Source organism: Lipotes vexillifer, unplaced genomic scaffold (genome assembly GCF_000442215.2).
Source record: "Lipotes vexillifer unplaced genomic scaffold, Lipotes_vexillifer_v1.1 scaffold371, whole genome shotgun sequence".
NCBI classification, from domain to species: Eukaryota; Metazoa; Chordata; class Mammalia; order Artiodactyla; family Lipotidae; genus Lipotes; species Lipotes vexillifer.
The window spans coordinates 890,299-901,296 of NW_006786304.1; the positions used below are offsets into that span (position 1 = coordinate 890,299).

Sequence of the window (10,998 nt, forward strand, 5' to 3'; positions counted from 1 at the left end):
GCAGGGGGCTTCCCTGGTGGTGCAGTGGTTAAGAATCCGCCTGCCAATGCAGGGGACACGGTGTTCAAGCCCTGGTCCAGGAAGATCCCTCAAGCTGCGGAGCAACTAAGCCCCTGAGCCACAACTACTGAGCCTATGCTCTAGAGCTCGCGTGCCACAACTGCTGAAGCCCGTGCGCCTAGAGCCCATGCTCTGCAATGAGAAGACCCCACTCTCCACAACTAGAGAAAGCCCAAGCACAGCAACAAAGACCCAACTCAGCCAAAAATAAATAAATTTATTTTTTTTTAAATTTGCAGCAGGAAGGACTTATTAAGGAAGACTTGCAGAAGGACCTTCCATTGGTTATAAGGAGCAGTGGGGGAAGATAGGAGCATCTGAGAAAGGAGAGTCAAAGTCTGGGAGAAGGCAGACGAATGGATGGCTAAGAGATCTGCTAGGTCCTCAACACCAACTTTTAGCGGTGAACTGCCCTTACAGCAAGAAGACCTGAAGTTACACTCAAAGAGGGACATTCTAATAAGGTTAAGGGGCCATGAGCACCAGATAGAGGGAAGAGCTGATAGGGAGGGGACGAGAGATGGGGACTTCTGAAGACTTATCACTCACACTTAAGAGGGAACCAGGTGACTGCAGCATGAGGGACTAGAGTTAGACAGCCAGAGGACTTTCTAATGGGATGAAGGGACAGAGATCTTGAGGGGGATCCTGGAACTTGGGTACTCTTTTACCTTTTTGAAATCACAGCCTCCCTATCAAAGTGAAACCCTGCCCATGAGCTCCTAGAATAGGGGACCAGTTGGCAGAGGGCTCGGGCGTACTTCTGACCATCTTGCTTTCCCCACCTCCTCAGGAAGCCTTGCCCGGGCTCATCTGGGACCTGGGCCAGCAGCTGGGAGACCTGAGCCTGGAGTCTGGGGGCCTGGAACAGGAGAGTGGGCGCAGCTCGGGTAAGCATGGCTAGAGGTAGTGGGGTCTGCCTGGGACACCCCGCTCCGCTGTCTCCTGTTTCTCAGACTCCCCACTCTATGCCTCTTGATCTCCTTTCCTCCCCACCCCTGGTTTCCCCTTTCAGGACCCCCTGATTGTCTCTCCCCTTCTTTTTGGAATCCAGGCTTCTATGAAGACCCCAGCTCCACAGGAGGTCCGGACTCACCACCCTCGACCTTCTGTGGGGACAGTGGCTTCTCTGGATCTGGCTCCTATGGACGCCTGGGTCCCTCTGAACCCCGGGGCATCTATGCCAGCGAGAGGCCCAAGTCCCTAGGTAAGGTGGGTGGGGTTGGGCCCCTGAGAGCCAGGGAATGGACAATAAGAGGATGCTTTTAAACACAAGCGTCTGAGTCAGACCAACCTGGATTCGAATTCTGGCTGTGACAGTCCCTTTTTGTGTGATTTTTGAGCATGTTGCTTCTTTCTGGCCCTGTTTCTCCATCTGTTAAAATGGGATTAATGACAGCACCTACTTCATAGGGAAGTTTTGACTATTCAGTGAGCCTCTGCCCTAAGACATTGAACTTGGCACATGGTAGCCATTAGGTAAACAAAAATTGCTGTTCATTTATTCAAGTAAGCTTCTGAGTCCCTACTATGTGCATTCCTAGCACATATCCTAGGGGTGAGGGATACAGCAGTAAAATCGCTGTCTTCATGAAGCTGACATTCTAGTGGGAGAAATAGATAATATACAAGATAAGTAAAATATCTGGGATATTAGATATTGACATGTACTATGAAAAGAAAATTAGGGAAGCGGACGACAGCGTGTCCCTTGGAGTTGGGGAAGGAACTCCAATTTTAGAAAATATGGCCGGAGAGGAGGTCACTGAGACTGTGACATTTGAGTGGCGCCCTAAAGTAAGAGAGGGAGTGGGCCAAGCAGATACCCTGAGGGAGGAGTAGTTCAGGCAGTAGGAACAGCAAGTACAAAGGCCCTGAGGCTGCAGCGTGACTGGCCCGTTCATCCAGGCCAGTGTAGCTGAAAACCTATAAATGTAGGGGAGTTGAAGGTCAGAGACACAGATGCAGGACAGACCATTCAAGGTCTTATAGGCCACTGTGAAGATTTTGTTATCAACCTAGTGTGCGAGAAGGGGTGAGAGCAGGTGTGTGTGTGTGTGTGTGTGTGTGTGTGTGTGTGTGTGTTTTGTTTTTAATGGGAGTGGGAGAGTAGGAGAGGCGGTGGGCAATTTGCCCCTCCTAGGCTCATTGGGAAAGGGCTTTGAGAGCCTCTCTTCCTTTTTTGCCTCCCTCCCCTAGGAGACGCCAGTCCCAGTGCACACGAGGCTGTGGGCGCTCGGGCAGCCGTGCCCCGGTCCTTCTCTGCGCCCTACCCGACGGCTGCGGTCCCGGAGGCCTGCTCCTCCGCGGAGCGACGAGCCCGCGCGGGGCCCTTCCTGACGCCCAGCCCCCTGCACGCCGTGGCGCTGCGCAGCCCGCGGCCGTGCAGCCGTCCTCCCCCGGACTCGCCAGACGCCGCGGGCTCCGGGCGGCCCCTGGACGGCTACATCTCGGCGCTCTTGCGCAGGCGCCGCCGCCGGGGGGCGGGTCAGCCCCGGACCAGTCCCGGGGGCGCGGACGGGGGCCCGCGGCGCCAGAACAGCGTGCGCCAGCGGCCGCCCGACGCGTCCCCGCCCCCCGGAGGCGCGCGGTCCGCGCCGGAGCCCCCGGTGGAGCGCGCGGTGGGCCGTCCCGCCAGCCCGGCCCCCTTGGGCCGCGGCTGGGCTTCGCCATGGGAGTCGGAGGCGGCCCCCGAGCCCGCCGCACCGCCTGCTGCCCCCTCGCCCCCCGACAGCCCGGCCGAGGGCCGCCTGGTGAAGGCACAGTACATCCCAGGCGCGCAGGCCGCCACCCGCGGCCTCCCCGGCCGCGCGGCGCGCCGCAAAGCGCCCCCACTGACCCGCCGCCGGAGCGTGGAGCAGTCGCCACCCCGGGAGCGTCCCCGGGCCGCGGGCCGCCGCGGACGCATGACCGAGGCTTCGGGCCGCCGGGGCTCGCCCAGGGCTCGCAAGGCTGCTCGCTCCCAGTCCGAGACCAGCCTTTTGGGCCGCGCCGCTGCGGTTCCTCTGGGCCCCCCCAAGTACCCTACAGCCGAAAGAGAAGAGCCTCGGCCGCCACGGCCCCGCCGTGGTCCAGCGCCCACTCTCGCGGCTCAGGCTGCGGGGTCCTGCCGCCGCTGGCGCTCCACGGCCGAGATCGACGCTGCCGATGGGCGCCGAGGCCGGCCCCGCGGTCCCGCCGCCCGAGGCCCGGGTCCTGGCCCATCCCCGTCAGCTCCTCAGCGCCGTTTGCTCTATGGCTGCGCGGGCAGCGACTCGGAGTGCTCGGCCGGGCGCCTGGGGCCCCTTGGACGCCGGGGCGCGACAGGCGGCGTCGGCGTCGGCTACGGGGAGAGTGAATCTAGCGCCAGCGAGGGGGAGTCGCCTGCCTTCAGCTCCGCATCCAGCGACTCCGATGGCAGCGGTGGCCTCGTGTGGCCGCAGCAGTTGGTGGCAGCCACCGCGGCCTCCGGGCCAGGGGCTGGTGCAGGTGTAGGGGCGCCCGCGGGCCCCGCCAAAGTCTTTGTGAAGATCAAGGCTTCCCACGCACTCAAGAAGAAGATATTGCGTTTCCGTTCGGGTTCTCTCAAGGTCATGACTACAGTGTGAGTTTAGAGGTTTGCTTGGGCTCCCCCTTCATGGCCTCTGCACCATCACACCCCCAATCACTGACCCTTCTACACCTCCCTTCCAAAGACCACCATTTTCTCTGCTTCCAAAGACCCTTCCTCACTGCCCCATCCACTGCAGTCTTGGTTGAAAAGGCTCCCCCTCCACCACAGGGAGGAATGGGGGAGGAGCCCTGTTTGACCCAGTTCAGCTGCTAGCTCTGCAGCCCTTGGGCAAGAAAGTTCCCTTTCTGTGGGCCTCACTTTCTTCATCTGTACTATGGGTGTACTATGGTATGCAGCAGGGGTAATTCAGTTTGAATTTCCCCATTTTAGTTTAGACACTTAGTCCGTTTGTTCCCCTTCATTTCTCTCACTGAGCCTTCTTATTCCTCCTTTCCATGCCCAGATATGGCCCCCCCTCATTCACAAAGTGCCCCCCTCCATGTCCCTGGACCCTTAGGATACCCCCTTAGCATCCTGGTCAGAGACTCTGTGTCTGACCCAGACGGTGCCTGCAGAGTGCCCTGGGAAGGGAAGGAGCACTGACTTTGGGGTTTTGAGGGTCAAGTAGGAGTTGGTAACACCTGGAAAGAAAGACTCTTTCACCTCCCTCCCCAGACAGATATGGAGGATTGGGGGGTAGAAGAGGGGAAGGAAGATGGCTTCTATCTCATGGCACCCTCTGTGAGAGGGAGTGGGGGGAGTCCAGGATGACCCTCAGTTGTTCCGATCCAGTATTTTTTTTCTTTTTTTAAACTTACTGTATTTATTATGACGATGGTGACTCCCCAGTGCACAGGGGGGCCAGAATCTGTGTGTTTCTCTAACCTCTTTGTAAATAAATGCACAGTGTTACATACGTGGTGGTGGACTCTCCTTCTGTGGCTAAATGGGCTTTTCCTTTGGACTAATATTTATTGAGCAACTACGGTTTGCTTTGGGTATGTAGTGTCCAGAACCAGATGGCAGATCCCAGGGTAGGTCTCAATAGCATTTTCTTACCATTGAATATTTTACTTCAATGACTCTGACCTTTGGTTGAGTTTTGTTTGGTCATAAATATGGTTTCATAAAAATGGAAATAATAAAGAAATAAAAAACAAAAAATTTTTAAATGGAAATAATATAGGTAAAGGGACAGCCCCAAACGCCTTCTCTCAGAAGTCATCATAATCAGTTTGATGTGCATCCTTGTATGTTTTCCTTTATGTGTTTGCATACATATATGAATCTTGTAGCTATATAAATATATGTAACTATATATATGCATATACATACAGTTATACTCTATATAGGTAAAACTATATATTTACATAAATTGAGCCATATGTATGCATTGTTTATCAATTTTTTTTGTTATCTGTGCCTGGAGATTTCTGTATGGGAAGGATTTTAATTAATTGAATCTCTGAGGGTTTAGTACTATTTAGCTTTTCTATTTTATTTTGTTTATGCTTTTCTATTTCTTCTTATGTCAGTTTTACTAAGTTGTATTCTAGGGATTTTTTCATTTCATCTAAATTTAGATGACGTATTTTCCTATCACTGTAGTAGCTGCATACGATTCCATGGGGTCGGGGGTACCCATAATCTAACCCTGTTGTCAGCTCCTCAGTTCCTCTGCTATTTGGGATCTTACTGCAGTTATGTCCTTATACATGCCTCTTTTTTACATATATGTATTTCTGTAGGATCCACTCCTAGAAATAGACTTGCTTGGTCATTACAGTAGCATCATTTAAAATTTTTTAATTGACTTGGTCACACTTCCTTCCACTGAGACTGCCCTCAGTTGACATTTCCAACAGCAACTCCTGAGATGCCCATTTTTCCACTCCTTCACCAAACAAGAGATGCTATTAATCATTTTCATTTTGCCAATCTGGGGGGGGGGGCGGAATGGTGTTCTGTTTTCATTAGCATGTCTCCCTACTTTCTTTTTTTTTATATTTATTTATTCGTTTATTTGGGCTGTGCTGTGTCTCAGTTGTAGCATGCGGACTTAGCTGTGGCACGCGGGCTTCTTAGTTGAGGCATGCAGGCTTCTTAGCTGCGACATGGGGGCTTCTTAGTTGCAGCATATGGCCTCTTAGTCGCGGTTTGCAGAATCTTAGTTCCCCGACCGGGATCCGGGGATTGAACCGGGGCCACTGCAGTGAAAGTGCTATGTCCTAACCACTGGACTGCCAAGGAACTCCCAAAGTTATTTTTTAAAGTTTGCGGGAAAAGTCATTGCCTCTCAAGCCCTTGGGAGTATTTGCCCCATCTCTGTTTCATAAAAGGGGCAACTAAAGCCAAAAGGGGAAGGGACTTGTCTAAGGATACACAGGCCGCACAGTGGTCAACATGGTTGAAATACAGATGGCTGACCTTTCTTCCTTTTTAAAATTTTAGTGCTTAATCATAAAAAGTAACAGCTGATTTTATATGCCAGACTCCATTCTCTGACTCATTTAATCCTCACAATTTCATGGAGGTAGATATGATTATTATGCCCATTTTACAGATGGAGAAACCGAGGCACAGATCTCTTGAGTAACTTACCTGAAACCAAAGAGTAGCAAAGCCAGAATTTAAGTTCAGACTGCCTGAGAGTCCATGCTGTTAGCCATTGCCCTATAAGCCTATTTCTATATGGATCATCTCTAGACGGATACACAAGGAACTGCTCACAGGGATAGGGGCTTGGTGGGGGCAGGAGGGGATGCTGACATAATAAATATATAAATTCTATAATTTTTAAAGGTGATAAGGACTGTGGGGGGAAACTGAGCAGAGATGATGACGGAATTGGGAGGGGTGGGGGAGGAGAGGGGTTTGTAATTTTAAGTAGAGTGATCAGAGGTGTCTAATTGAGAGGGTGGCATTTGAACAGAGACCTGAAGGAGGTGGGGGAGTTAGGCTTGTGGATCTCTTGGGGAAGAACCTCCCAGGCAGAGGGGTCAGCCACTGCTGAAGCCAAAACAGTGCCTAGTATGTTGGCAAAATAGCCAGGAATCCAGCGTGTCTGGAGCAGTGAGTGAGGGGGAGAAGGGGGGAGGCGAGGGCAAAGAATGACTGGGACCACTGCATCCCGTGGGGCCTCGTGGGCCATGGTGAGGAACTTGGTTTTTACTCCTCCAGAGATGGGAGCCATGGGAGAACTCAGAGCAGAAGAGGGACTTAGGTGTTTGGAGGGGAAGAGGAGGTTAACAGTTCTATGGAAACATAATTCACTACCATAAAATTCACCCATATAAAATATAGAGCTCAATGGCTTTTGTTTCTTTATTTTCCTTTCCTTGTGATGAGAGCCCTTAAGATTGACTCTTAGCAACTTTCAAATGTTCAGTACAGGATTATCAACTATAGTCACCATGTTGTACATTACATCCCATGACATTTATTTTATAACTGGAAATTTGCTTTTGATCCCCTTCGCCCATTTTGCCCATCCCCCCCCCCCTCTGACAACTATCAGTCTGTTCTCTGTACCTATGAACTTGGTTTTGTTCTTGTTTTTATTTATTTATTTATTTTGCCGAAGGACTGTACTTTATTATTTCTAATTTTAGTTTTTATTGAAGTGTAGTTGATTTACAGTGTTGTGCCTGTTTTTGTTTTTAGATTCCATATGTAAGGAGACCGTGTGATATTTGTCTTTCTCTGTCTGACTTATGTCACTTGTCCATCCATGTCGCAAATGGCATGATTTCCTTCTTTATGGCTGAATAATATTGCATTATATTCAAATTTTCTTTATTCAGGCACCCATCGATGAACGCTTAGGTCACTTCTATAATCTTGGCTATTGTAAGAAATGCTGCAATGAACACAGGGGTGCATATATCCTTTCAAATTAGTGTTTTCATTTTCTTCAGATAAATACTCAGAAGTGGAATTGTTGGATCATACGGTAGTTCTCTTTTTAATTTTTTGAGGAAACTCCATACTGATTTCCATAGTGGCTGCACCAATTTACATTCCTAACAATAGTGCACGAGGGTTCCTTTTTCTCCGCATCCTCGAAAACATTTGTTATGGCTTGTCTTTTTGATGATGGCCATTCTGATAGGGGTGAGGTGATATCTCATTGTGGCTTTGATTTGCATTTCCCTGGTGATTAGTGATGTTGAGCACCTTCTCATGTACCTGTTGGCCATCTGTATGTCTTCTTTGGAAAAATGTCTATTCAGATCCTCTAGCCATTTTTAAATCAGATTTTTTTTTTTTTTTTTTGCTATTGAGTTGTATGAGTTCTTTATATATTTTGGATATTACTCCCTTATCCTGTGCATGGTTTGCAAATATTTTCTCCCGTTCTGTAGGTTGCCCTTTCATTTTGTTGACGACTTCCTTTGCTGTGCAGAAGCTTTTAATTTGATGTAGTCCCACTTGTTTATTTTTGCTTTTGTTGCCTTTGCTTTTCGTGTCAAATCCAAAAAATCATCTCCAAGACTGATGTCAAGGAGCTTACCGCCTATGTTTTCTTCTAGGACTTGTGTGGTTTCAGGTCTTAGTTTCAAGTATTTAATCCATTTGAGTTACTTTTTGTGATTCTTCTCCATGTAGCTGTTCAGTTTTCAGAACACCGTTTATTAAAGAGACTATCTTTTCTCTATTGTATATTCTTGGCTCCTTTGTTGTAAATTAATTGCCCGTGTATGCATGGGTTTATTTCTGGGCTCTCTATTCTGGTCTATTGATCTATGTTTCTGTTTTTGTACCAGTACCATATTGGGTTTTTTTTTTTTTTTAATTTTTATTGGCGTATAGTTGCTTTACAATGTTGTGTTAGTTTCTGCTGTACAACAAAGTGAATCAGCTATACATATACATATATCCCCTCTGTTTTGGATTTCCTTCCCATTTAGGTCACCACAGAGCATCGAGTAGAGTTCCCTGTGCTATACAGTAGGTTCTCATTAATTATCTATTTTATACATGGTATCAATAGTGTATATATGTCAATTCCAATCTCCCAATTCATCCCATCCCCCCTTTTCCCCCTTGGTATCCATACATTTGTTCTCTACGTCTGTGTCTCTGTTTCTGCTTTGTAAATAAGATCGTCTACACCAATATTTTTACAGATTCCACATATATGCGTTAATATACGGTATTTGTTTTTCTCTTTCTGACTTACTTCACTCTATATGACAGTCTCTAGGTCCATCCATGTCTCTACAAATGACCCAGTTTCGTTCCTTTTTATGGCTGAGTAATATTCCATTGTGTATATGTACCATGTCTTCTTTATCCGTGCCTCTGTTGATGAACACTTAGGTTGTTTCCGTGTCATGGCTATTGTAAGTAGTGCTGCAATGAACGTTGGGGCTCATGAGTCCTTTTGAATTATGGTTTTCTCTGGGTATATGCCCAGTAGTGGGATTGCTGGGTCCATATTGTTTTAATTACTATACCTTTGTAATATAGTTTGAAACTAGGGTACATGATGCCTCCAGCTTTGTATTTCTTTATCAAGATTGCTTTGGCTATTCAGGGTCTTTTGTGATTTCATACACATTTTAGAATTGTTTGTTCTATTTCTGTGAAAAATGCCATTGGAAATTTAATAGAGATTGCATTGAATCTGTAGATTGCTTTGGGTAGTATGGACATTTTAACAATATTAATTCTTCCAGTCCATGAACACGGGATGTCTTTCCATTTATTTATGTCTTCTTCAATGTCTTTTATCAATGTCTTATCAATGGCTTTTATTCTAGTCACAGAGTTGTGCTGTGACTATACTATCACCACAGTAAATTTCAGAAAATTTCCATCATCCCAAGTAGAAACTCTGTCCCCCTTACTTGTCATCCTCCAGTCTCCCCAGCCCTTGGCAACCACTAATCTACTTTTGTCTCTGTAGAGTTGCCTGTTCTGGACATATAAATGGAATCCTGCAATATGCAGTCTTTTGTAACAGCGTCTTTCACTTAGCATAATGTTTTCAAAGTTCATGCATGTTGTAGCATGTGTCAGCACTTGATTTCTTTTTATTGTCAAATGATAGTCCACTGTTTGGATGTACCACATTTAGTTTATCCATTCATCAGTTGATGGATATTTGGGTTGTTTCCACTTTGGGGCTATTGTGAATAATGCTGCTATGAACATTCATGTACAAGTTTGTGTGTGAACATATGCTTTCATTTCTCTTAGGTAGATACCTAAGAATGGAATTGCTGGGTCATCTGGTAACTCTGTAATCTTTTGAGGAACTGCCAGACTGTTTTCTAAAATGGCAGCTTCATTTTACATTCCCACCAGCAATGTATGAGGGTTCCAGTTTCGCCATTCTCACTAACCTTTGCTATTATTACCTGGGGACTTTGTTAGAGTCCCTCTGGCTGCTCTGTGAGGAACAGGCTGCGGGAGACAGAGTTAGAAGCTGGAAACCCAGTGAGCAGCGACTATAATAGTCCAAGCTGGAGGGCATGGTGCCTGGACCAGAGTGGGGGCAGCAGAGGAGGTGAGAATTGACGGGATTGTGGACAGACTTTGAAGATGGAGTTAATTGGATCTGTTGCTAGATCAGTTGTGGGGTGTGAGAAGAGGAGGGGAGTCAAGATTGACCCCAAAGATTTACTATCAACTGAGATGGGTAAGACTGTGGTAGGAGTTTGGCGGGTGGAATTAGGAGCTCAGTTTTGGACCACTGAATTTGAGATACTCTAGACATCCGGGTGACAGTGTTCAATAGGGATTGGGTATTTGATACTAGAATTAGTGTTGGCGTTCACTGCACGTTTCTTTCTTTTCTTTTCTTTTCTTTTTAATGTATTTTTTTGGCAGTGCCAGGCAGCGTGCAGGATCCTAGTTCCCCGACCAGGGATCGAACCCGTGCCCCCTGCGCTGGAAGCGCTGGGTCTTAACCACTGGATGGCCAGGGAAGTCCCACTGCATGTTTCTTGAATAATTAAAGTCAGAACTGAATACGAATCCAGGGTCTCAGTTTCTCCCTCCAGAAAATGGGGCCAGTAATACCATTGTCATGAGGCTGGGAAATTCCTGGGCAACACAGGGCAGGATTGCACATCTGGAAACTAAGGTTATGCGTAGGGTGGAAAGGTCCGCAACTGGGAAGAGAAATGGAGGTTACGCTCCGTTCAGTTAGTGTCCCCCTGTCCGTCTCCCCCGCCCCCAGCCTCTGGCTGCCGTCGGAGGGAGGGAGGGGAGACTGGGTTGTCACCCTGTCTTTCCCCGCTCTAAGCTGCGTTTCCTCCTCGGGGGCTGCCCGGGCCAGAACTGCTGATGGAAACCAGCTGCGGAAGGCGCCGAGGTTCGGCGTACGCCCAGGCCCCTCCCCGGCGCCGGCCGACCCCGCTAAGGGAGGGGGACGGGGGCGCCCTAACTCCCCTCCG

General features: G+C 48.4%; 1 protein-coding gene across 1 annotated transcript in view; it reads left to right on the forward strand.

Annotated features, from left to right (window-relative positions):
- The window catches only part of DACT3 (dishevelled binding antagonist of beta catenin 3), a 9,325-nt gene extending 4,817 nt beyond the window's left edge, over window positions 1-4,508 (forward strand). The window contains exons 2-4 of the mRNA XM_007458494.1: window positions 854-950; window positions 1,115-1,267; window positions 2,260-4,508. Of these exons, the coding sequence (XP_007458556.1) occupies window positions 854-950; window positions 1,115-1,267; window positions 2,260-3,647 (1,638 nt within the window). The 3' untranslated portion in view covers window positions 3,648-4,508. The remainder of the gene's footprint in view (window positions 1-853; window positions 951-1,114; window positions 1,268-2,259) is intronic.
- The last annotated feature ends 6,490 nt before the right edge of the window (window positions 4,509-10,998 follow it).